The following is a 27,209-nucleotide window of genomic DNA, read 5'->3' as shown; positions in this document are numbered from 1 at the left end:
ACCCAGCACTACTGCTTCTGCACAGAAGGCTGCTGAATGGCACTGTTAACCGGAAATGCCTCCCAGGAAACAACAGGCACGGACCAGGATATTAAAATTACATTTTGGATTTTTTTTTTTTTTTTAATAAAAGAATTAAAGACAGCAGCATTTGTCTGAAGAGAAACAAACAAAAGCATTGCCAAGAGAACACCGATGGTCAAACATCAAGCAATTGTAGTTCTACAAGTTCAGGAAGCAGTGATGGTGAGATCTCAGTCACGAGAGGAGCCCACGGGAATGTGAGGCTCCTGGTCCCCTGGGTGCCATCTGCTTTCAGGCAATGGCAGGTCAGGTTGTACAGGCAGAGGACCAAAGTGCAACCAAAGGGTTTCCAAAGAACACTGTTGGTGTTGAAAAGTCACAAGTTCATTCTGAGCCTAAAAGTCTTTTTATATAAGCAGAATATCTGGTTAGAAATAATTATTCTCAGGCCTAAGTACAGCACAGACGAGCTCTAAAAAAAAAACAAGCAGTGATTTTTGATTCAAATATTCAGACTCTCAAATGTTACAAGCCGTATTTCCTTCTCTCTGGAGAGCTGACCTAGAAGATTAAGTTAGCTAAGAACTGAGTTGAATTGTCCTTAACAAGCCACCACTCTCACACTGCTCCGGGAACAGAACAAAGCGACCATCGATGAGCTGAAACATTTACCTTTTGGAATGAAGGTGCTGGAAGATCACAAGATTCTATTTGGCTTGGTCACTTTTATTCCAATCCAGAGCATCAGTATTATTGCATGCACTGAGAAACCAAGCAGTTCAACGCCAACAGCTCAACCCTGGCAGAAACATGGGGAGCACACTCACAGTTGTGAGCATGGGGTATTTATTAGACACAGCTTTAGGTGGCACACACCAAAGCAGCCACACAATGAATGTTCTCCAGTCGTGACTTCAAGCCTTCCAATCCTCTTGTACTTGATTCTCACTTAAGAATGCAATTAGTGGGAAATGTACCCCACATTTTCATTCTTCACTTTTACATCTGGCACCCCTTTTTAAGAATAAATTTGCTATTTCAAAGTATCTCCCTCTCTTTCTCCATGACTTTGGTGTTACAACAGCAAATCAATGTGCTTCTTTATCTGGAAATTAATTCAGTAGTTAATTCAACATCTCCTGTGTCCAAATACAGTGCTATAATCCCTGAGGTATGGTTTAAAATCATTACTACAGGCCACTTTGTTAAAGTCAACAGCTTAAGCAGAGCTCCACCACAACAGTGCTCCTTTCTGCCTCCCAAAATATAAATTGAGAAAAAAATGAGCACACAGTTAAGATCACTGTGAGCAACTTTTTTTTTTTTTCCCTTCCTATTAATTCCTCCTGGCATAAGAGATCACTGGTTCTGCAAATTTGCCATGAGTATGCTTGAGATGTCTTTCAACTGCCAGCACATTTCCCTGGCCATCCCCCCAGCACAGTCTTTACCCAACACTGCCTTGCAGTAAGAGTTTCCATGAGATGGTTTCAGAAGTCCCCAAGTTCAGTGAAGGGTAACGTCTGATGACAGACACTTCAGCAGTCAAACTCCTACAGAAATGGATTTCTTTAACCAGCTGCACCAGCAAGTATTACAGAATCACAGACTTGGAAGGGATCATTCACTCCAGCCCCCACATTATTGCTGCCTTCTTCAAGGCACATCCTCTTGCAAATGCACCATTCTGCCCCAGATTGGACAAACACTTCTTTACATTTACCCTTTTCAGTAAGGACTCTGAGATGTCACAGGAGGTGCTGTGTTTGTCAGATTCTCATTTGCCAGACATTACTTAGCATCAGCTTCTCTAAGTCAAAGGCAAGGCAGAATTCATGTCTGCATTCAAAACACCTCCTGTTTGCTGTGGCAACAAGAACAAACTGATACTGCTAATAGCAGAACTGGACAAGCAGCAGCTCAGCTTTCTCATGATTTGAGGAAGACCTAGAAGAGCTCATTTCAACCTGAGCTAATACCTGTCCTGTACAGGGGCAAAGAGTGTTTCCTAAACAGCCCATAAACTCACAGTGGAAGACAGTGGCCTCCTTGGAAAAGAGAAACCTTTGTACTACATCAGACTTGCACAAGGATATGTGAGCCAGAGCCCTTTAGAAGCAAGTTCAGAAAGCTCAGTCAAACCCTTAACTTGGGACCTTCTTTCATTTTTGCTGATTTTCCCCTAAAATCTCAAATGAAACCCACTGAAATACTATCAATGCATTTTCAAGCAAGTCAGCTCCCATCCTCCTCTTTTTTACACAGTGCTCAAGTAGTGCATTCCTTAAACAGCACCTTCCTCTCCTTACAGTGTAAAAACTCTCCAAAGCCACAGAAGCAGAGTAAGATGCACAAGACCACAGTGGGAATGGGAGCATCTCACTGGGCACTGTGAGCAGGCATCCCAGCTGCGTGCTTCTCTTAAGAACAACTGTGGTAAGAGTACACAAATCAACAGAAGGAACCTGTGTTTGAGTACTGGGGTCACCTGTGCAGTTGGTGCTCATTCAGGCAACTGAATTTGCCGGAGTCGACTTACAACTGGCTTACAAACTGCACTCATGGCTTTTGTAAATATCTGCATTCATGTACACTGTATGTAAACACTGAATCTGAAATGACTTCACCACCAAGGTTTCCATGTGCAAATATACAGTCTCCCTTCATTCTGCTCCTTATGTATTATTTATAATAAAACACAAAAAAGAACAAAACCCACGCGTTTGTTCGTTCCCCCCCTCAAACCCCTGCCTGCAGACTCCCTGAAAATGAAGATTAAATATCAACCTAAAGGTTCACAATAAATGAACTAATTAACTGAATCGTGGCTTAAAACAAGCATCGCTGAATCTATTCCTCCATTAAAGAGGACTAGAAATCCCTGCACAGAAAAAGCAGCAAATAGATGTTAGAAGTACTATTAGTTAAGACATCAGACAAAAACAGATCAGATTCCTGACTTGATACTTTTGTCTTCACATAACAACTCCATTTGGATGTTCAAAAGTCAGTGTGTCTCAACAGAAAATACTGCAATGTGATATGAATAAAGGAAAGGCTTTCAGTCTCAAAACACACCAAAAAACAATCTGTACAGACTGCCCGGCGTTATCAGCTTGTTCCAAGGATCCAAGACTGCTCTAAATTAAGCACAGCTGAAGACTGTTGTAGATGCATCCAAATGTAGGGTTGTTTCAATAACTTAATAGCACTTTGATGAATGCCTTGCTCAATTCTTCACTGCTGAAGGAGGATCACAGTCTTCAGTTTACAGCAAAGAATAAAACAAGGCAGTTATGAAGATCATGTAACACAGAGCTCTGAAGCCCAGAGTGGAGGTTTACTGCAATATGGTAGACTGCTTCTGGTTGCTTGAGCACAAGCAGCTGCTGTAGAGGCAGTTTCCTCCTCTACCTCTGTGCAATCTTCTGTTTCTTGGAATGGATTTTCCAGGAGTTTCAATACATTTCTCACCTACAGAAAAAACCACAGTATGGTTACTACAGTTAAGAAAGACAAAATGATGTAGAAAAGAACCTCAAATTAAGTGATGATTGAACATGCTGTTCTTAATACGCAAACTCCAGGAAAGCCAAGTAGGAAATACATGAAAAATATCTACAGAAATGAGCCAAAAACTGTAAAGTAATTTGTATCTGCATGGAACACGAGCTCAGATAACTTAAAATGCAGGTCTTGTACCCAAATCCTTTTGACATATTTCTCAGAATACATTACTTGACCCTTATTCTGAATGTAACAATCTGCATGCTGAACTCCACAGATGAAAGCCAGGAATTTTTAATAATACCATATAGCACAGCAAAGACCAGGTGGAAGTTAAACCCCAACTTCAAGACAGTGAAGTGTCTTAAGATCAGGTACAGTTCAGACTCAGATTTTGAGTTCCTCTCTTTGTTCAGCAGTCATTAAAACCACAGCTCACTCAAAAACAGGACAAGCATTCCAAACAGAAAATTCCCAATCCCTTTACTTAAAAAACAGCCAGAAAGAAGCTCACCTGGCATTGAGTTAAAGAGCAGCAGCACTACGCATCCATGCAAACCTGTACAGCTGTTCAGCAGCAATCTTACCTCTGAGAAATCCCCATTTTCAGCTGCTTCTATGGCATTCTGGGCGATATAATTTCTCAAGATGTACTTTGGATTGTTGGAGTTCATAACCTTCACACGTTCAGTATTCCATGCATCACCATCACTGATGTTTTCTACTTCTTTGTGTAAACGGACTCTGAAATTAAGCGTGCAGAAACAAGTTTGCTTCCAGATGTAGAAGCCAATGTGATTCTTGTCTAAAGACCTTTAGCTGATGTCCGTCATGCACTGCTCTGTGAAAACCTTCACATTCAGAACTTAGCTTTTAAATATTTCTGTGCTTGTTTATTGGTGGAATTGTTTCACATTCTGATGAAAGGGATGCAGTACAGCTCCAACTGTTTGATCTGCCAGCAGGAATGCCTGCTAGGACTCTCAGACCCACTGTTAAAAGAGATCCCAGCCAGCCAGGTGAGGAAACAAGTCCTGACCTAGGCCACAGAGCAGAAACAACTAACATTCCACAGGACATTTTTGTACTGACAGCCTCCCACTAACAGAACTCTTACACACTGGTGAACGCTCTCAGCTGCCTGCACCTCACCTCCAGCCCTCAGTCTACAGACTTTGACACATCATTCTCAAAGTGCAGAGCAAACATACTGCTATGGACACTGATAAACCTCACCTGTATTTCTCCAGCCATTCTGTCCAGTGTCTTTTATTTCTGCTGAGTAAATCAGCTGCTGTCAACTGCTGCAGTTTAGAGAATTGTTCAATGCGTTCTAATTCTTTATTTATACTAGCTTTTGTTCCAATGAGTGCAAACAGCTGAGGATTAGACTGAGCCAACATCAGCATCATTGACAGCTGTCTGGGAACAGTGGGAAAAAAAACACATTAGACATTAAAGTTGCAAGGCCTGTTTTTGCAACCAAGAAGTAGACGTGAAAACATTCACAATAAACTGATTCCACTGTAGAAATTAAATACCAGTGTTTATAATTCACAAAACAAACATATATATGTATATTACATATACATAATTTGTTTTATGAATATATATATACACACACATACATATATAATACAAAATATATAAAAATATATATATTATATAAAAATATATATAAAACAGACTTACATATTTTACTAATGAAGGGGGGAGGAACAGTGTGTTTAATCTGCATTCCTGTGACACACAAAGTGTAGACAGTAGAGTTTCAGAACTACCAATTGGATTTAGATGCAAAATCTCATCAAAACACCCTACTTTGAGAGGAGTATGGCATAAGGAGCTTCACCCTACCTCAGCACCAGAACAACAGAGAATCTACGCATTTTTAAAATGCATTTTCTAACATTCATACTGTAACAACATTAAAAACAATTATTCAACACCTACTCTTCTCAGCAGTACTAAAAGCAAACTCTATGGGTTGATTAGGACTGTATCTTTTTACATTAGACTGTGTTAGCTGGTAATGTGGAAGAGCTTTATTGTATTTTGGCTATGATGCTCACCTTTTTTTTCTGGATTCGTAACTAAACAAGCAAACTAAAGAGCCAAGAGTCCAAGTTGCAGAATATTAAAACACTCCACTTATTTTCCTATGAACGCATTCACAAACAAAAACCATCTCTCCCCAGCACCAGACAACTAATTACATCAAAACCGTGTTTTCCTACTTTCAGTAGGCAGAGATAAGCTATGTGCTTTCATTTATTTCAGTTACACTAAGTATTATCCCAAGTTATATCACAGCAGTTGGAATCTGATCAGTTACGCACTCAGTTTAATGTGCTGCTGTGCCCCCACTCCAAAGCTTTACTCTGCATCACAGTGATTTATAGCGACCTTCCACATTCCTTTCTAAGCCTAAACATAACACAAACATGAGTGCCTTCAATTTTAAAGCAGCTGAAGCCTGGAGCTTAATTAAAGCAGCAGTGCCTACCAACTTATTTACTTCTCCTTTAAGTCGCTTCAGTTTCAGCGATGGGACATAAGTAACATTTCCAAAATGATCAATGATGACTGCCAGCAATCTTGGGGAAACATCAAACTTAGGTGAGCAAGCTGATACCAACCAGTTCTTCTGCCCAACTCCCTGCTCACGAGCTGATAACTGTGATACCGACACACAGAGCAAGAGGAAGAATTTGGCAGGTTGCATTCAGGGAGCGTTTGTGAAAGAGGGAGAGGAAAAGCCCTGCCCAAAATACACCCAACTTGTAATTTTTCCCATCCCACCCGTGAGATGCTAGGATTAAAAACAACAAAAAGACAAACTCATGGATCAAACAACGCCCCTGTTTTCCACTGCTCCAAAAAAGTGGAAAACTGCTCTACTTTCATAAATCACTTTTATAAATCAGCAGGTGAACAAAAATTACCATTTTACCACATTCAGAGCAGCTGAGCTACAGAACAGGAATGGCACCAACCAGGTTGCAGAGCCTGAAGCGTGCACTTCAGCTACACTCAGCTCACAGTACTGCTGGCTAGAAGTGATTAGCCAACAGTATCTAGGACAGAAAACTGACAAGACACAGGAAGTGTTGTTTAAATCTATTACGTCTATAAAATATTACTGCATTACTCCACTATCTGACATTCTGTCCTTGGCTCAGTAGCAGGGAATGTGAGGAAGAAGAAAGGAGGAAAACAGAAATCCTGACAAGTGCAGCCCAAGAGCCACCCTCTGCAAGTCCCTGCTGAGCATTTAACAGTCACAAACTATGCAAGAATTTCCACTGCTGTAGATTGTGATACATCTGCTTAGCAGTGAGATTTCCAACTGTGATATTACTAGCTTTGTAATACACAGCAGGCTGAATTCATTATAGTAAAGGTGAAACTAAAAGCACTGGTCAAGGCATTTAAAGAAAGAGCAGCATTACCTTGGATCCATCTGAGGTCTGAAAGCAACTCTCAGTTCTTCCACTGAAGCACACTGACTCATAAGCTTTTCTAAGAAATCTTCCAGTCCTGAAGGATCAGTATCTACTGAGAATGAACTCAGCAAGTAGAAAATATTTGTGAAGTCCCCACCTGAAAAAATGAATTTTATGGGTAATGGAACTAAGAAATCAGTAAGAAAAACAGGTCCCACAGTCCCCTCCTAACCCTCCTGCCCTCAGAGCAGTGTGGCACTCCCTCAGCAACACTGCAATGCAACACAGGGTGCCATGTAAAAAAGCAACAACTGCCACACAATTCACACAAATTCAGTTCTCCCTCAGTCTTCTGTTCTCTCAGATGACAGAGTAGTTGCGCCAGGCCGCTTTATTGTAAGGTGAGGATGAAAATGATGGCTTGGTGTAACTGTAAGGTACTCATGGTCTACCTGTGTTCTTCACCAACCTGTGAGATGCATGGTTTCAAGCAGTTCAGACACCAGCTTACTATCTTCTTCTAATTCCAACTGAATTAGGCCCAGTTTCTTCCTCATCTTCTGCAAATAATGTTTTTCAAATTCTGCATCATATTCTTCCTCCAGGATGAGCTCACTTATTTCCAAGGGCAGCTCTGGGACTAAGGCTTCAGCAAGCTTCCCTAGATTCCACTTGCAAATCTCTGGCTGTTTGTTGTAAGCATAGCGCCCTGTGTTATCGGAGCCATTGCAGATGTGCTCAGGGTCATATCTACAGGAGAACAAATAGCATTCTGTTATCTGGACACCAATACCATGTGAAGCTCTGTGGGAGTCTAAAACACAGCTGGAAGGGAACGGTTCTCCTTGTTTTGATTCTCTTCCAAAAGCTGTCTGGTCAGGTGTTTTCTTGCCCTCCCAGTCACTGAGGAGCTCCACAAGCTGCCAGAGCAGTATAACATTTAGAGAAGTTATGAATATAGTTTTATGTAAAAGCTGAACAGAGGAATTACATGACAACCAAGCCTAACTTAACCTACTTTGCTACAGAGAAGGTTTGTAAGTCTACTTGACAGCTAAGATATTAAAGCAATAGTGAACAACATCAGGACTGCTTTACACAGATAATACATAAGCACGTTTTGAATAATGCCCATAAGCTCCACTGACCTGTCCATAAATCCAAAAGGGCCGTAGTCAATAGTTAATCCAACTATGCTCATGTTATCTGTATTCAGCACACCATGGCAGAAGCCAACACACTGCCACTCAGCAACCAATCTTGCTGTCCGTTTTGTTATCTAAAAGAGAAGAGAATTTTGTTTTTCAACACAGTGTTTGACAATTCATACAATTCCAAGCATTTGCTAGGCTGAATGGATTTTTCTACTGCTCTGATGGGAGCAGACTGTGGCAGCACACCATGTATACAAGTACCTTGCAGACACCTGGCCTCTTTCCTCCTTTTATTAACTGCCTAGTTCCTTAATTTCCCATTTGTTCTCCCTTTCTTCTTTCCATGCTCAAAAAATTGAGTTGTACAGCTTCCAAACATGCCAAAGACAGAACGCTGAAATACAGTTAAACCATCTGACATCATGGTTAAATGCTTTTCTAGTCCATTCTTTTTTTCACTGTTTATTTTAAAGAACCATTAGCTACAGGCAGGAGAAAAAAGCAAAAGTCTGAGGAATAAAAGGAAGAAACAAATACTAAGTAAACCAGAAAGCTGACTTCGTGTACAGGAGTGATTTACAAAAAGGTAAGTGGATTAGACAAAAATGATTCCCTCCTTACAAGCTTCAGCACTGATGAGCACTTACCCCAATCTGCCAGGAGCAGAAAAAAGCCAGGAGTTCACCTTTTAGATAAAAGATATCCCAAGAATGGCACCTTTATTTAAATTTCATGCTTCACTGAATGCATGTTTCACCAGAGTTTGTCAGTTATTTAACTGTTACCTCTGTGGAACCCTCAACTGTCACCACTGCATGCACCCATGCATTTGGCAGAGATCACAGCGTGTGATTTTACAATAGGTCCAGTTATTTAATTTAGCCCATCTGTCAAATGCAACTACAAAATCTAAAATTCAGGAAGCTAACCTGGCTTTTAAACAAATCTCTGTATTTCTAAATGCTTCACTGAACTGACATAAATTAATTGATGTAACCATTAGCTAAAGCTTTTGAATCAAACTGTTTTCAGAGTTAAAGTCATTTATCTTCCCTATAGCTAGCAATGTGCTGAAATTTAAAGTGACTGCTCTCTCCAGGATGTGGTGCATTTATTAAGGATTAAAAAATGATCTCATTAACAGAGGTGATTTTAGTTTCTTCCATTTGTCTTCACATTCTCTTCCACTTTTCTCTGTTAAAGATGAGTAGTCAGTCAGATGAGGAAGAAAAACAAGAGAATGCTTATCCCAGGATAATCTGCCAGGTAGAAAAGGCTGTAAATGAAAGCTGGAACAAAAGCTTTTGGTTTACCTTGAGATCCCAGGCTTCTACTCTTTCCAATATCCTCACTGCCAGTACTCTACACACTGCTCCTGAATTCTGCTTCACAGGGCAGTTGGAAGTAAGAGCTCCAAGTCGCTACGCGTGCACAAAACTGATAGCAAGAAAGAAAGGGAGACACACCTTGCGAGATGGTTCTGTGCCAGGAAGATGGGAAAAATAAGGAAAGAAGAACAAAACTTCCAGCAGTTAAGCAACTCACAACCGCTGGATTCTTCGTGTGAATGTATGATGCTCTGCCAACGTTCTGGTAAAAAATACATCCAGCCAACAAGAACACCTGAAAGCAATTAAAGCTTGGATGCAGCTCACAGGTGGGTATCTTGATTAGAAAGAGACAGCTTTCTTTTTACTTCAACCTTCGAGTCTTTTTAACCAGATTTTTCTACTGCTAGCTATACTAGAAAACAAGTGTGATATATACAAACAAGAGCACTCTATTAAAAACATGCTCATGGAAGTTTAAAGAGCAACTACAATTTTTAAAATATTTTAAGCAAATGCAGATATTTGTGTTTATTTTCTCATCAGTACTGTGAAATGCAATCACTTGTACTTTTTTCCTCCCTTTCCTCCACAGGGCAACAAGATAAAAGTACATCAGAGCAGAGCTGGGAGCATTTCCCTCCTACTCAAAAAGACAGAAGTGGTTGGTAAATGAGGCAGGACTGGGGTGCTGTTCAGATGGAGATGGCTACGGTAATCTTCCACCAAGGAGACTAAACATGGAAGTACAATGCTAGCACAGATATGCAGCAAGGACAGACCTGGACTGGAGAAGCACAACAAAAATGACAAAAACAGGGCAGTAAGGAAAGCATAGCAGAACGGGGGGTAGAAATCAGTAGTAACTGTATCAGGAAAAGAAGTCAAAGGCAGAAAGAGGCAGGAGTGGCTCATGGAGACTGAGATGGGAGGGGAGCAAGGGGAAAAACAATCTTTGTTCACACACTCCCCTGCAAAGATCCTCAAGTTCCATATTTTTTCTGACACAAGAAAGTGAAGGTGCTATTGACTACAGAGCTGTACAAACCCACAGCTGGTGGGGAGCTGCAGTCACCGCCAGCTCCATTAATTCACATGTGAAAGGTCTGTTAGTGAAGCTAACCTCTGCAGCACCTAATGGTGAACTGAACTACCACTTGCTTTTCAAAAATGAATTATTGCAAGTATGCACAAACTCAGAACTCACAAGAGTTAGAGAGCATCAGATGTTAAGCCTGCCTGATGTCTTCTTACTGCTCTGTGACTAACATTCACCATGCTGCAGTCACTTCACCACCAACAGATCATTTCAGGAGATGTCAAAGCATCACAGCTGCTGTCACATAAACCAGTCACGCACATCAGACTGCTGTAACTACCCAGTAAGCAGAATTACAAGTATCAGCATCGAGTTTGAACATCAGGTGATTCAAATCAGAATCTTTATTACAGTTCTCTGCTAATTCCAAGTTGGATCCTTTCTGAAGGGTAGCACTACTGCATACGAAACTCCAAACCGCAAACAGAAGTTTCTTATTTCCCTACCTGAAATTCTTTCTTTTGCTTGCTGAAATAAAGGAATATAATGGAAATTCAGTGTCAAGAATTACAGTATCAACAGTGAGGAAAAGGGTAATTGGGAAGGTGAAGTTTAGATACCAATTAACTAATTAACTAAGCAACACTTTTCTTCAGAGAGATACACAGCAATGCTACCTTTACTGATGTTGTAATTCAACTTTTATAGCTCTCCTGCAATAATTGCTGATGTCTGAACTTACCCAGTAACTAAAAATGGCTCAAAACTGCCTCTGAGAAATCATCCAGCCCCTCCTCTGGGCCACTACAGAATCACCTACCACTACATCACTACGATACGTTTATCTTGATGTTACCATTCCCCAAGCTGAAGGTTTTGTTACCTCTTTGGGAAAATTGTTTCATTGTTTGGCTGCCTTTAAATACTTGAATTCTAAAGTTAAAGTGATTTGTAGACAACATTCCTGTTCATAGTGTGGAAAATAAAGAGAGAGACAGCAACTTAGCTGTTTTCAGTGCTTTAGAAGATGAAACCTTGCAAATGCTACCTCAGCATCATTTACCCACTGCTTGACAGATAGGGCCAGAATTCACCCTTGCACTCTAGAACACCTTCAGTAAAGTAAAAGAAGTTTTGGGAAGCTCGCTGAGAGACAAGAAATCGTGCTGTGCTAAGGTAAATAATGAGCTGTTTTCATTAGTTCAATCAGTGTCAGCACTGCTTTTATCAGTAGCATGGTCAGGTTGTGGTTGGAGTTGATGATCTTGAAGCTCTTTTCCAACCTGAGCAATTCCACGATTGCATGAATAAGCAGCTCTATTGAGAGCGTCTTCTCCAAAGAAAACGCATCTGAAGCAATATTAAGTGACTGCAGTTCTTCCAGACGACTGGTACAAATTTATGAAGAGAAACTGATCTTCCTTACCTCCCTGAAGAACGCGGCATTCCTCTGAATGCTGTTGTCTGCATGAGCCTCCTGGATTTCCGGGTAGAAAGTGCCGATCACGTAATCCAGCATCTGTATCCGAATGTCGTTCCGGTTAACGCTGGGACCTTTGCGTCCTGTGTATTCATCAGGAGGTTTGAAAATTTCAAAGGAACCAAATCTGTTTGAAAATAACAAAAACGTGGCTTAGAATTACTTTTCACTACTATCTGATCACATTAACTTCCTCCAGCGTTACCAGTAGTGAAAGGATTTGGTGGTGCAATACCATCTTTTGAGTTTAACACCAGTCCTTCAACCGACTGTGAGCAGAAAACTGTGACTGTGCTGAAGCTGCTGAAACTCAGTGACTCAACGGAAGGAAGCACATACATCCACACAAGACAGATCAATATTTAAAATACTGGACTTGACATCACATTTAAGATATATTTTCCCATATGCACATGCACATAAACATACATTTTTTATGTCTCACATTTTCTTAACATGCATTTTCTTCTAAGGCAACATTATCTTCCCCAAACTCCTGTTTTGCACTGGAGCAGGAACTTCATGTGCTTTTCAGGCAAGGAAAGTACCACCCTCAGGCTTTTAGAGGGCACCCCCAAACCTCAAGAGTATCATTATAACAACTTTGGAACCAGGTGTGGAACCAATTCTACTAACAAAAAAATAAAATAGAATAAACAAAACCACACGCAAGCATAAAAATTAAAAACTTATTTTGATATCTGCAGAACTTTCTATCCCAGTGGTACTCTGAGTTAGTGTCTATCTCCCCATGGGCAAGATGCTGCCTTACCTCACCCCATGGCCTACCACAGCAGCTTCCTAACACACAGCCTGGCAAATGAGTTCCAAGATTCCAGAACAAGACCCAAGCAAATGCTGCTGTTATCAAAATATGCTTAAAATGATCTTTTTGTGTCCAGTTTTAAATGAATAACAGTAAAAAAGAGAAGTGGGCTTCTTCCTACCTTATAAATGTAGGCGCTATCCTCAGAACAACTGTACACCTTTCTTTTTTTGGATTTCCATCATAAAATACGTCACGAACAACTTCCGAGTCAGATGTCACACAGGTTCCAGCCCTCGTTGTTGGAATTCCAAGGTGGAACATGGCCTCGCTGCACAGGAACTCCCGTATGCTTGACCTCAGGACCTTCCGACCATCGGCTTGCCTGCAGCAGAGACACAGACAGGTTGTAAGCCTTCTGACTGCACGGGAAGGGATTGCTGCCTCCTCCTTAGCAGAGGGAAGCAAGGGCTGAGAAGTGAAGTGCTGTGCTGAAAATCACAGGGCAACACAGGGGCAGATCCGAGCTGGCCAGGCCTCTGGGTTTCTGGTGGAGTTCAGAATGAGTGGCCACAACACAGGTGCAGTGAAGCTCACATGCAATGGAAGTCAAATCTAAAGGCCACGTAGTCCAACTCTCTGACATGGGCAGGCTGCCACCCACCAACTCAGGGCCCCATCCTGCCTGGTCTGGGACGCCTCCAGGGATGGGGCACCCACAGCTTCTGTGGGCAGCTGTGCCAGTGCCTCACCACTCTCTGAGTGAAGAATTTCTGCCTAACATCTAACTTAAATTTCTTCTCTTTTAGTTTAAAGCCATTTCCTCTTACCCTCTGACTGTGTAAAAAGTTGCTGCCCTTCCTGCTTATAAAAGCTCTCTGAGTACCAGAAGACCACAATGAGATCTCTTTTTAACTCCAATAAGCTTTGAAAATTAATACTTTTGTAATATTTAACCAATACAGTACAAAGACTACACAGTCCTCCAGCTGCACACAAGTGGGTTTGTAACTGTCCACGGTACGGGAAGAACACCACGGGAGTAACCAAAATAACAAGTAACACATGCAATAAGTCTATTTTGCGGTTCATTCTGTACGAGAAGAACGGCTGCTGGGCCTCCCCCAGGTCTCAGCTGTACACACTGAAGCGCTGTGAAGTTCAGGCAGAACGGAAACAGAACTCCCAAGAAACACGAGGGTGAAATCACACCAGGCGTTCGGACAGCACAAGCTCCGAGACCTTGCCCAGCCCAGGCTGGAGCCGGGGCAGCGCCAGCAGCGCAGTGAGCAGCAACACGGCCAAGCCAGCAGCGCTCCCCCCACCCGGCCCCGTCCCGCCGCCCCGTACCGGGAGAAGGGGGTGATCCCGGCGCCCTTCAGCTGCAGCTCCCAACGGGCGCCGCGCGGGCCGCGCACCTCGCCCAGGTAGATGGCGGCGCCGTCGCCCAGCTGCCCCGCGAAGCTGCCGAACTGGTGCCCGCAGTAGCAGTGCGCCGCGGGCTCCGAGCCGGGCAGCAGTCGGTTCCCGCTGAAGTACAGGGCGGCCTCCGCCTCCCGCTCGGCCTCGAGGCCGCCGGCCTCCAGCCCCAGCAGCGCCAGCGCCGGCGGCGACGCAGCCACGAGCCGCGGGTTGCGCAGCGGGGTGGGCCGCACCCGGGCGAAGCAGGCGCCGGGCACGGCCCGCGGAGCGCCGTCCTCGGAAGGGTCGACGGGCAGCGAGCGCAGCGCCAGGTTGTCGAAGCGCAGCGCGCTCAGCCAGCCACCCCCCTCCGCCCCCTCGGGGCTGCCCGGCCGCGATGGAGGACCCGCGGGGCGCTGCATGGCGGTGCGGAGGACGCGCGGCGACGGCACCGAGCGGCGGCGCAACGCCGCGGCCATCCGCCCGCCCCCGGGGAGGCCCCGCCCGCCGCGCGGTTCGGCACGGCCGCGGGGAACGGAGCCCTGCGGGCGGCCGGGGAGCTGTGCGCGCGGGGCTGGCGGCAGTGAGCTGGGGCCAATGGGCGGCTGCACAGTGGGGGCGGGCCGGCCGGCCGGCCGGCCGGCGGCGCCGAGGTGACCCGGGGGAATAAAAGCCGGAGCCCGGCGCTGGAAGGACTGCCGGGACGGGAAGATGCGCGAGCGGGAGGAGGAGCGCTGGGGGCGGTGAGTGTCTGCGCGGCGCTGCCGCTCGGTGAGCGCGGGTTCGTCGCGGGGTTTCAGTCGGGGCTCCTCGGGAGATCGCTCCGCTCCTGCCGGCACAGCGCCGAGCCGCCGCGGCGCGATGTCGTGGCTGACGCGGGCGGGGAAGTCCAAGGAGAAAGAGGAGCCGGAGTGTTCCGTGGGGCGGGAGGAGAGGGGGCTGCTGGTGCAGGTCATGCTGGAGCACGGTGGGGATCCCTGGGATTATAAAGCTGTCGGCCAGGATCCCACCCTAAAAGCCGCCGAGAGGCACTGGGTGAACTACGTCTCCACGTATCACCCCAAGGGAGACAAGAAGTGCTCGGCCCTGCAGTGGCTGCTCTTCGACCTGGCCAGCGTCCTCCAGGCTGCGGTGGAGGAGAAGGAGCAGTGCGCGAAGAACCTGCAGAACAGCTTGCAGGTGGCGCACAACGAGATCCTGGCGCTGCGCTGTGACAACGCGCTGCTGGGCGAGCAGCTGCGGAGGGCCAGGGAGGAGCTCAGGGCTGAGAGCGCAGAGAACGCCCGGCTGAGAAGGAAGGTGCAGTGCCTGAGCAGGCTGCTGGGGAAGGGGCTGGATCAGAGGAAAGTGGCGGCTCTGAGCGAGGGAGACGGGGAGCCGGGGCTGCGGGACGGGGATGTCTGGGACGTGGAGATCCAAGAGAACTCCGCTGTGCAAGGTGGGGTTGCTGTGGGTGCCAGGAAAACGAAACTGGCAGAGCGAGAGGGAAGCGCAGGAACGGGGGATAGGGATGTGTCAAAAAAAGAGAAAGTCTGGAAGAAAAACAAGGAGGGCTGGCCCATGTGGGTAAACCGCATTTGGAGCTTAGAACAGCACACTCCCTTCACGCACGAGGCGGCAAAGCGGGTGGTCACGGCCATAGGGCTGCCGTGGCCGAAGGTGGGGGCCATCATCAGAGCCTTGCCGCCCGATGAGGCCTTGGGAGGAGAAATCTTAAGGCTGGTGATTAGAAATCTAGGGGAATATGAGCCCCTCAAGGATAACATGGAAGGGGCGCCCTGGAGAGATATCCAGGAGGCGGCGGCGTACGTGTGTGGGAATGTGGTGCTGCGGGCACTAAAGCAGCAGGAGAAACCCGTGAGCTCCGATTTTGACATTCTGGGCATGAATGTGGAGCAGGGGGATGTCGGGGTGCTGGCCTGCCGTGCTCCCGAGGCACACAGGGGGTTCTTCATCAGCCTGGGTTCCACGCTGATTGGCCGTCCCCTCCAAGAGTGCATGGCCACCCTGGAGAACCTGGGCACCCTGGTGGGGGCGGAGGGGAAAGAGAAGGCAAAGAAGGAAGCAGCGAGGGTGAGGACATACATCCCTAGGGGGATAATTTGGAGATACTTGATAAATCAGGGAGTAAATGAAGGAGAGCTAGATAGTCAGCCCACAGGAGTTCTGCTCGCCAAAATGAAGAAAATCCTTCAGGAAAAAGGGATGAAACAAGAGGAGATTTGGGAGAAACTAAAGCAGATGAAGCCATTGCCTCCTCTTCCTACCCCAAAGAGAAAACAATATCCGTTACAGAAGGACATTAAAGATTAGGGGTCCCAGCCCTGGTGTCAGTGGGATTAACCTCTACCACGCTTGCTTGATATCTGGAAGAAGGAACTGCCTGGAAGCGCAGTGTCTGCTGAATGGCAGTGAGAAGTTAAACATTCGTTCTCAGTTGATATGGGATTAGAAGCAACATTATTAGATTATGAGGGGGTCTGGGATAAATCATTATTGGGAGTATTAGGGGGAAAAGAAGTAGAAGCACACATGTGCATGGGGGAAGATGAAGTGAATGGGCAGATAATGCTGGTGAAGGGGTAAGGAGGGCAGATATTTTAGGAAGGCATTTCCTGTCCCAGTTCAGGGTAGATCTGTCCATAAGAAAGCTACATTTGTTGTTGCTTCAAAAAATGAAAATATGAGGGGAGTCTCCAAGTCAGTGAAATGCTGGTGTAAAAGTGAAGTGAAAGCAAGAAGTGTACCAGTTTCAGCAAGGCAGAGCTGACTTTCTTCAGGGCGTGTGGTGTGGTGCTGTGTTTTGGCTTCAGGAGAAATACAGTGTTGATAGTGCACTGATGTTTTTGCTGTTGCTGAGTGGTGCTGCACAGAGCCAAGGACATTTCATCTTTTGGTACTGTCCTGCTAGCAAGGGGGCTGGGAGTCACAGAAGCGAGGAGGAGACAGAACCAGAGCAGCTGACCTACACTGGCCAAAGGGATAACTCATACCATATGGCATCATGTTGGACAACAGAGCTATGGAGAGCTGCTCAGGGGAGCAGCTGCTGCTAAGGGATGGGTTGGGCGTTAGTCAGCGAATGGTAAGCAGTCACCTGGTGTATCACTTGTGTGTGTGTATCTGTATATAAGTTTCTGTTAATTTCTATTTCTTTTCTTAGTGAATTGTTTTTATCTTAACCCAGGAGTTATACTTTATTTTTTTTCCCCAGTTCTCTCCCTCATCCCACAGTGAGCAAACAGCTGCCTGCTAGATTAAACCACAACACAGATAGTAAAGAGAGACTGTGAGGTAATTCCATGTGATGACCCTGTCACCCAGAACTGCTGCAGTGCACAGAGGGGTCATGAGGAGGCTTGGGGGTACAAGAAAGGCTTTAAGGAATGGGACTTAAAACTCCTACATTCACGATTCCTGGCTGAATCCAGGAATATGGACTATGTTGATGGTGGAAATTTCTTGCAGTGAACAGTCTGCTTTGGGTTATGCCTTTCATCCCTGAGAACAGACATTATTTGAGCAGTGGTAAATTGATTATGCGGGCCCTTTAAAGAGACTAAAGGATATCAATTTAATAGAATCATAGAATTGTTTGGGTTGGAAGGGACCTTTAAGATCATCTGCTTCCAACTTCCCTGCTATAGGTAGGGACACCTCCCTCTAGACCATGTTGCTCAAACCCTATCCAGCCTGGCCTCAAATGCTTCTATGGAGGGGGCATCCACAGCCTCTTCTGGGCAACCTGTTCCAGTGTCTCACCACTGTCACAGTAAAGAACTTCTTTCTGATACCTAGTCTAAATCTATCCTCCAAGCCATTCTGCTTCCCAGAATTCGGATACATATTCATTCCATTTCTGAGAACCCATAGCATGTGGTCCCTCCCCCTCGTGCATGTGTAGTGAGTTGTGGGCGTCCCCTCCTTGTGGTCATGGGATGAAGAATAACAGTCTTCCTCATGAAGGCTTGTAGTCTTCCTTGCTGTAAACTCTTGATCCTGCAAGAGGGGCAGCCCCTGATCCAGTTCTAACTTCTCTTATGGACATCTTGCCACTTACCAAATGTCTTCAAGCTATTCTCAAAACTTTTATCTTTGTCCTCCACCTCCCGATTGTTCTAATCCCAGCTTGTTGCAATCTTCATTCTTTTAGCAGTCTGCACATCTGTTTCTGTGAACCATCTTTTACTCTTCAATTCTCTGCTGAGCATGTATTTGCACATGGGATTGCCTTCATGCAGGTGCAGAGCCTTGCACTTGTTTGTTGCCATTGACAGAACAAGATGGGTGGAGAGGCAGAGGCAGTCTGTGAGGCTGCTGCTAATACCACTGTTTAATGTTCACGTGAAATATTGAACAGATTTGACTCTGCTCATAATTGATTCAGATAAAGGAAGACAGATGGACCAGCTCAGAAATTTCTTAAAGGCATGGAGCTACATTGATTAACTCTTATTTCCTACTGTTCACAGTCCTTCAGCTGTTAGCTGCATCAGGGTGAGACTGAAGGTAATTGACGAAGTAAGAGGACTGACCTGGAACGAAGCAATCCTGGTTTTGTGTGAGCGAAGAACATACAAGGTACCAGTGATAGCTGCTGAGAGCTATGCCTGAATATGGCCATGGCCAGAAAACTCTCTGGCCCAACTTAAAGGTTGGGTTAAAAGCTATTTGTTATTAAGGAAGAAAAGGAAGAAAAAATAATAATAAAAATACAATAGACAAATACAGTTATCATTGCTGTATACAGCTACAATACAATTGCTCAGCTAGTCATCAGGAGCTGATGCCAAGCCAGTTCCTGAGCAGTGGCTGCCTCCCCTGGTGAGCTTCCCACGGCTTTATACTTTTTTATGTGATATGTGGGGGGAAAGCATCTGGGCAGTGGGGGACTGCTGAAACTGCTGATCCTCCCATGGTACTGCTCTCCAATGAGATGCCCATGTCTTGTTTTGCAGGTTCTATGGGTAAAGATAGAAACCAAAGTACAATGTGGGTCATTTGCTCTGCTCTGTTGTGAATGCTCTGCCTTGCCTCTTGCCTCTTGATCTAGATGTTGTTTTTTTCTGACACCTAACTCCAAGTAAGCAGACAAAAGACATTGAATTGAATTACTTTCCATTATTTTTGGTCTGATTTTTGGGTGATGCTGTGTGGAGCCAAGAGTTGGACTGGATAATCCTTATGGGTCCCTTCCAACTTGGGATATTCTATGATCACATACTATTGAATATCCTGTTAGTTAATTTAAGAAGCTTTAAGACTGGAAAAGACCACTAAGCTCATCTAGTCCAACCATCAACCCATCACCACCACGCCCACTAAACCATGTCCCTCAGTGATGTACTGTGTAGCAAGGCCATAGCAGACATAGCTGCTTTAAGCCAGTCTGACTTCCAAAACTTTTGCCAACATGTCCAGGTGTGTCAATCTTTTGTAGATTGAATCGTAGAATCGCAAGGTTGGAAACGACCTGCAAGATCATCTAGTCCAACCACCCTCCCATTCCTATCAGCACCACAAGCTACTAAACCATGTCTCGTAGCTCCTCATCCAGGCACCTCTTGAACACTGCCAGGGACGGCGACTCCACCACTCCCTGGGCAGCCATTCCAGTGCCTGACCACCCTCTGAGAGAAAAAGTTTCCTAATATCCAACCTAAACCTCCTCTGGTGTAACTTCTGGCCGTTTCCTTGGGTCCTACTATTTGCCTGGGAGAAGAGGTCAGACCCTTTTTCATCACAACCTCCCTTCAGGCAGTTATAGAGAGCAATGAGGTCTCCCCTGAGCCTCCAGACTGAACAATCCCAGCTCCCCCAGCTGCTCCTCATAAGACTTGTGCTCCAGACCCCTCACCAGTTTTGTTGCCCTTCTCTGGACACGTTCCAGGGCCTCAATGTCTTTCTTGTAGTGAGGAGCCCAAAACTGAACACAGTACTCGAGGTGCGGCCTCACCAGTGCTGAGTAGAGGGGGATGATCACCTCCCTCTCTGCTCCTGCTGGCCACGCTATTTCTAATGCAGGCCAGGATGCCGTTGGCCCTCTTGGCCACCTGAGCACACTGTCAGCTCATGTTCATCTGAGCATCAACCAACACCCCCAGGTCCCTTTCCTCTTCACGTTCATCCAGCCACTCATCTTTAAGCCTGTAACGCTGCATGGGGTTATTGTGGCCAAAGTGTGGTGTTGTAACCTTTACCCGTTTGTTTTCCCTGGGAGACCGCAGCTTGGCCAATTACTGAGGTGACACCAATATGGTGAACAGCAAAATGGTGCTTTAATGGAACAAACGCGTGCTTATATGTGGAAAGGGGGAGGGCCTAACGCGTTACAACCCGAAGATGGCGCAAGCGCCTAATACAACATCTCCCCCTCCCCATGCCAAGAGGAGCTTTGCCCCATTACAATACGCAATGTGCTAAACCTAAACAACATATATTTTAGAATTTATCCTGCATTCTACGATATTCCAATTGCGTGTAGATCATTTTCTCAGTCATTCGTTGTATACAACCTGGCAAACATTGAAAGATACATGACAAGCACAGCATTAGTCCCAAAAATATAAGAAGCCCTATTACTAATGCTTTAAGTAACTGCTTAAGCCATGGCCCAATCCCACCAAACAAATTCTCCAACCAATTTCCGAAGGGATCTTCCTGTATTCCGATCTTTTTCGTATGTTCCTTTAGCAGTTGTAACTTCTTATGTAGCTTATGTCACTGTGATTGCATAAATTGAAACAACACATCCCTTCAAAGTCATTGCATCCATGACCCTGTGCCAGGAGTAGGAAGTCGATCGCCGCTCTATTCTGGAGCACAGCATGCCTAAGGCTATCAATGTCCATGAGTAGTTCGCTTAGGAGCGCAGAAGTCATGTTGGCCTGTTTCACGGACCAACAAGCTAATCTTTCTATGCCCTTAAGCGCTTGAGCCGCAGCTACTCCCGGAGCCAGGATGGATGCAAATATTCGTGCCGTTGGTCCCCAGAGGTGTACCTCATCACTGCAGTCTGATCCTAGGGTGTGAATACTTCGCTTTTTCCGAGTCCCTTTACTTATGTCCCTGACCAATTATGTATATGCTTATATATGGAAAGGGGCCTAACGCGTTACAACCCGAAGATGGCGCAACCAACACCCCCAGGTCCCTTTCCTCTTCACACTCATCCAGCCACTCATCCCTAAGCCTGTAGCGCTGCATGGAGTTATGGTGGCCAAAGTGCGGGACCCGGCACTTAGCCTTGTTAAAACTCATCCCATTCACCTCGGCCCAGTGATCCAGCTTATCTAGATCCCTCTGCAGGGCCTCCCTGCCCTCAGGCAGATCGGCACCACTTCCCAACTTGGTGTCATCTGCAAACTTACTCAGGGTACACTCAATCCCTTCATCTAAGTCGTCAATGAAGATATTGAACAGGATGGGCCCCAGCACCGACCCCTGGGGGACATCACTTGTAACAGGTCTCCAGCTAGACTTCACTCCATTGACCACCACCTGTTGAGCACGGCCCTCCAGCCAGTTCCTTATCCAACGGAGGGTAAAACTGTCCAAGCCATGGGCAGCCAGTTTCTGCAGAAGGATACTGTGAGAGATCATGTCAAAGGCTTTGCTGAAGTCTAGGTAGACAACATCAACTGCCTTTCCCTCATCTACCAGTCTGGTCACCCAGTCGTAGAAAGAGATGAGGTTGGTCAAACACGACCTGCCTTTCATGAACCCATGCTGGCTGGGCCTGATCCTGTGGGCGTTGCGCACGAGCCGTGTGATCTCTCCCAGGAGGATTTGTTCCATGACCTTCCCTGGCACTGATGTCAGGCTGACAGGCCTGTAGTTCTCCAGATCCTCCTTACGGCCCTTCTTGCAGATGGGAATCACATCAGCAAGCCTCCAATCCTCTGGAACCTCTCCAGTCAACCAGGAGCGCTGGTAGATAGCCGAGAGCGGCTTAGCGATCACCCCCGCCAACTCCCTCAGCACCCTAGGATGAAGCCCATCCGGTTCCCATGGACTTGTGACTGTCCAGATGGAGGAGGAGCTCCCTAACGGCCTCCACCTCAATCTCCAGGGGGGCATTCTGCGTGTCAGCCCAGATATCCAGATCAGGGCACAAAGTGCCCTGAAGATAACTGGTCTGACTATTAAAGGCAGATGTAAAGAAGGCGTTGAGGATGGTCTTCTGTGTCACATTCCCCACTGCATCAATTAAAGGATAGAGATTATCCTTGGTTCTTCTCTTGCCATTGATATATTTGTAAAAGGATTTCTTATTCTGCTTTACTGCAGTGGCCAATCTAAGTTCAAGATGGGCTTTCGCCTTCCGGACTTCCTCGCTGCATACCTTAGCTACTCCCTTGTAATTTCCCCTAGTAACCTGTCCCTTCTTCCACAGGACATAGACTCTCTTTTTCTTCCTGAGTCTTGACAGTAATTCCCGGCTCATCCACACCGGTCTTCTCCCCCTGTGGCTCGCCCTACGGTATTCAGGGACAGCCTGTTTTTGTGCCTTTAAGATTTCCACCTTGAGGAGCGTCCAGGCTTCCTGGACCCCTTTACCCTTAAGGAGCGACTCCCAAGGGACCCGTGCTACAAGCGTTCTGAGCAGGTCAAAGTCCGCCCTCTTGAAATTCAAGATAGCAGTTTTGGTAGTCACCCTTCTGACATCTCCAAGAATAGAGAACTCTACAATTTCATGGCCGCTCTGCCCTAGACAGTCTCCAACCTTCACATCACCTACCAGTCCTTCTCTGTTAGCAAAGAGTAGGTCAAGCAGGGCACCACCCCTGGTAGGCTCTCGTACCAGCTGTGTAAGGAAGCTGTCTTCCACTGTCAATGGTTTACGGGCTGGTTCGGCCCAGTTCCGTGACCAGCGGGGCAGAGGGATCTGCAGATCCGTGCCTCCGGAAAAGGGAAACAGGGGACCCCAAAATAATTGAAAACAACAGCAATAATCTGAGGTGGAACAAACTGATTTACTAAATATAGTATTAGCAAAGTACAATGAGAGAGAGAGAATGTGTCTGAATGGTAGATAGGCCTCACCACAGTGCTGAGGTGAGAAGTGCAGTCCAGTTGAGTGAATGAAGAAAAGCAGACTGCAAAGCGCAGGCGAAGAAGGAATCAGGTGACCCTGCACAGAGTTCTATCTCCTCGCTGACCACCAAGCCTCCTGGGGAAATGTAGTTCTTCTCCTTCGGACAGGCACCTGTAACTTCAGCATCAGCAGTCAAACCCCCAGTGCATTACATGATGTTATGGTGTGGAATACTGATAACCAAAAATCACAAAACCATGACATCCACACACTCTAGAAACCTCTTGGACTGCTTCCTTTGAGCCATATTATATTTCCAACATATATCAGGGAAGTTGAAATCCCCCACAAGAACGAGTGCTGGCGGTCGCATGACTTCTGCAAGCTACTCATAGAACGCCTCGTCCATCTCCTCATCCTGATTCGGCGGTCTATAACAGACCCCAACTACGATGTCTCCCCTACAGGCCTTCCCCCGATCCTCACCCATAGACACTCCACTTTATCTGCAATCTCAAGTTCTTCAACATCGAAACAGTCTTTAATATAAGGGGCCACACCACCACCCTTTCTTGCTTGTCTATCCCTTCTGAAGAGCTTATAGCCATCCATCACAACACTCCAGTCATGGGAGCAGTCTCATCATGTTTCAGTAACAGCAGCTAGATCATAGTTAGCCTGGCACACAATCGCTTCTAGCCCTTCCTGCTTGTTGCTCATGCTGCGTGCATTGGTATAGATGCACTTGAGCCGAGTCATTTGCCTCACTCCCAGCTCTAAAATCATTTCCCTAGGCTCTTCTCTTGTGAGGCCTGTACTGTCCCCTTCTCCCGTCATAATTAGTTTAAAGCTCTATCGATGAGCCCCGCTAGCTCCTGAGCTAAGATTCGTTGCCCCCTTTGAGATAGGTGGGTTCCATGGTTGGACAGCAAGCCAGGGGCCGAGTAAACTACCCCATGGTCGAAGAACCCAAAGTTTCTGGCTCAGCACCAGCCTCTGAGCCAGTTATTCATTGCTTGCACCTTCCATGCAAGCTCTGAGTCCCACACTGCCCCTGATAGTACAGAGCAAAAGACTACTTGTGCTCCTGCACCTTGAACTAAGCGCCCTAAACCCTTGAAATCCCTTTTCATTGCCCGTAGGTTTGTCTGAGCAATTTCTTCACTGCCCACCTGAACGATGAGCAACGGAAAGTAATCAGCGGCCCTCACCAGCTTTGGTATTTTACTGCTTATGTCCCTGACCCGGGCCCCAGGAAGGCAGCACGCTTCTCGGTGGCTATGGTCTGCATATGGGGCCCTCCGTTCCCCTGAGAAGGGAGTCACCCACCACGTCCACCCTTCTTTCTTTCCTGACAGAGGCAGTCTGGAGGCATGGGGGTGGCTGCCTCGCCTTAGACTCCCTCCTTGCCTTAGGCTCCCTCCTGGGCAGATCCTCCATCACCTCATGGCTCACCTCACCTTCCATTTCCAGCATGTGAAACCTGTTGCTAAGGGGGATCTGGGGAAGCGGGATAGGCAGGCAGGGGGGTTTGCCATGACGTCGAGTAGGGATTCTTGTCCAACCCTCCTCATCAGTCAGGTCTGTCCTACTCTGGTGGGGCTGGGGTCCACCACTTTTGTGAGGGTGTCTCCCTGGCACCCTTTCCTCTGACATGCCAGCCAGTCACTCCACCAGTCTATCTCCCGCTCACATTCTCTGATGGTCCTAAGTTTCTGTACCTCTTCCTTGAGCTCAACCACCAGCTGGAGTAACTCATCCACCTGCTCACACCTCACGCAGGTGTAATCCCTGCCATCCTCCCCAGGTAGCACCAGGCTCAAGCAGTCCCTGCAGCCAGAGACTTGAACAGCCACATTTCTAAGCAGCCCCTCCGTCTGGGTTGCCACAGTCTTCTTGGAATAAACTCGTTGTCTGGTGGAAGCCATGTTAGCCTCCCTGTTCTCAATAGGCTGAAACAATGGTTCACGCCTGCTCTGCTGTGTGCTGTGTGCTCCCTGTCGCTATTTGTGGATTATTAGAAGGTGTGAACTGCTTATTAGCAGCTGTGAACACGTTAAGAGCGGGGGTTTAAACTGAGTGGCGAACGAGCTGGCACCACCTTCGCCGAGTCAAGATCCTGCCCACAAGCTGCCCACAAGCACGGCACCGCTGCTAGCTTCAAACTAGCCCTAAAAAGAGCTTTTTGGTCAGTCTCTTTTACTTCAGATCCCTTGCCCAGCGCAGTCTTACCTGCTCTGATGCATGTCACCGCAGCAAATGTGGTGCTTTCAGGTGCTGGAAGAGAGTAATAAGGTCTCCCCTTGGCCGCTTCTTCCCCAGACTAAACCGCCCCAGCTCCCTCAGCATCTCCTCATAGGGCTGATTTTCCAAGCCCTTCACCAGCCTCGTTGCCGTTCTCTGGACTTCCAGTCCTCCAGGACCTCCACGTCCTTTCTGTTCTGAGGTGCCCAAAACTGAACACAGTGCTTGAGGTGAGGCCTCACCAATGCCGAGTACAGGGGCAGGATGACTTCCCTAGTCCTGCTCACCACACCATTCCTGATACAAGCCAGGATGCCATTGGTCTTCTTGGCCAGCAGGGCACACTGCTGGCTCATGTTCAGCCAACTGTCCATCGGAACATCAAGGTCCCTTTCTATCAGGCAGCTTTCCAGCCACACCTCCCCAAGCCTGTAGGGGTGTCTGGGGTTGTTGTGACCAAAATGCAGGACCGAACACTTGGCCCTATTGAAACTCATGCCGTTAACCTCGGCCCGTTGATCCAGTCTGTCCAGGTCCCTCTGCAGTGCCCTTCTCCCCTCTGGCAGATGAACACTTCCTCCCAGCTTGGTGTTGTCTGCAAACTTACTGAGGGTGCAATCAATCCCCTCATCAAGATCGTCAATGAAGATGTTAAACGGAAGCGGCCCCAGTACTGAGCCTTGGGGGACACCTCTTGTGGCCGGCCGCCAACTAGATCCAACTCCATTGACCACAAATCTTTGGGCCCAGCCATCCAGCCAGTGCTTCACCCAGTGGAGCGTACACCCATTCAGACCGTAGGCAGCCATCTTCTCCACGAGAATGTTATGGGAGACAGTGTCAAAGGCCTTACTGAAGTCCAGGTAGGACCACATCGACACCCTGACCCTCATCCACTAAGTGGGTCACGTTGTCATAGAATGAAGTCAGGTTTGTCAGACAGGATCTACCATTCACAAACCCATGCTGACTGGGCCTGATCCCCTGGCTGGCCTTTAATTGGTCCATGGTGGTTCCCGAGATTATTCATTCCATAACCTTCCTGAGCACCGAGGTGAGACTGATAGGCCACCAGGATCATCTTTCCGGCCTTTTTTGAAGATGGGCATCACATTTGCCAGTCTGCAGTCTGCTGGGACATTTCTGGTTAGCCAGGACTGCTGAAAAATGGTGGACAGTGGCTTGGCAATCACATCTGCCAACTCCCTCAGCACTCTAGGGTGCAATCCATCTGGTCCCATGGACTTGTAAGCATCCAGCTTTCGCAGCAGGTCCAAAACTATCTCATCATGGATCATGAAGGACTTATTCTGTTCCCCATCCCTATCTACCAGCACAGATGGCTGTGTTCCCAGGGAGTAGCAGGTCTTACTATTAAAGACTAAGGCAAAGAAGGCATTAAGTACCTCAGCCTTATCCCTATCCTTGATGACCAGGTTGCCCTCAGCATCCAACAACGGATCACAGAATCACAGAATTGTAGGGGTTGGAAGGGACCTCCAGAGATCATCGAGTCCAACCCCCCTGCCAAAGCAGGTTCCCTACACCAGGTTGCACAGGTAGGCATCCAGGCAGGTCTTGAACATCTCCAGAGAAGGAGGCTCCACCACCTCCCTGGGCAGCCTGTTCCAGTGCTCCGTCACCTCACTGTAAAGAAGTTCTTGCGCACATTCGTGCGGAACTTCCTATGCTGCAGCTTATGTCCGTTTCCCCTTGTCCTGTCTCCACTCACCACTGAAAAGAGACTGGCCTCACCACTATGGCCCCCACACCTCAGATATTT

The 27,209-nt window shown here is 46.8% G+C and overlaps 2 protein-coding genes across 4 annotated transcripts; one reads left to right on the top strand and one right to left on the bottom strand.

Moving 5' to 3' along the window:
• Window positions 1–107: 107 nt before the first annotated feature.
• On the bottom strand, window positions 108–14,624 carry SELENOO (selenoprotein O). Its single transcript, XM_042816071.1, has 9 exons — window positions 14,095–14,624; window positions 12,926–13,129; window positions 11,925–12,105; window positions 8,126–8,256; window positions 7,447–7,727; window positions 6,984–7,134; window positions 4,768–4,953; window positions 4,119–4,275; window positions 108–3,498 (listed from the first exon to the last, which is right to left on the bottom strand). Exons 1-9 carry the CDS (start codon window positions 14,622–14,624, stop codon window positions 3,319–3,321), a joined length of 2,001 nt encoding a protein of 666 aa, XP_042672005.1. The 3' UTR covers window positions 108–3,318.
• Window positions 14,625–14,818: 194 nt separating this feature from the next.
• LOC122158940 lies at window positions 14,819–19,027 on the top strand. 3 transcript variants are annotated; one of them, XR_006168357.1, is made up of 2 exons: window positions 14,819–14,888; window positions 18,618–19,027. XR_006168357.1 is itself a non-coding variant. In XM_042816008.1 (2 exons), the coding sequence occupies exon 1, from the start codon at window positions 15,706–15,708 to the stop codon at window positions 16,456–16,458; it is 753 nt and encodes a 250-aa protein (XP_042671942.1). In that variant the 5' UTR covers window positions 15,616–15,705; the 3' UTR covers window positions 16,459–17,230; window positions 18,618–19,027. The 3 variants fall into 3 exon arrangements, 1 of the variants encoding a protein (XP_042671942.1); XM_042816008.1 differs by lacking the exon at window positions 14,819–14,888 and adding an exon at window positions 15,616–17,230; XR_006168358.1 differs by lacking the exon at window positions 14,819–14,888 and adding an exon at window positions 17,246–17,439.
• Window positions 19,028–27,209: the final 8,182 nt, after the last annotated feature.

This window comes from Centrocercus urophasianus, unplaced genomic scaffold (genome assembly GCF_019232065.1).
Source record: "Centrocercus urophasianus isolate 14NV4802_14NV808 unplaced genomic scaffold, USGS_Curo_1.0 seq_15, whole genome shotgun sequence".
Classification (NCBI taxonomy): domain Eukaryota; kingdom Metazoa; phylum Chordata; class Aves; order Galliformes; family Phasianidae; genus Centrocercus; species Centrocercus urophasianus.
This window is presented reverse-complemented; position numbering and strand designations above follow the sequence as displayed.

Bases quoted from the DNA above. Each gene is read 5' to 3' on its own strand.
- LOC122158940 (XM_042816008.1), top strand. From the start codon at position 15,706: ATGTGGGTAAACCGCATTTGGAGCTTAGAACAGCACACTCCCTTCACG.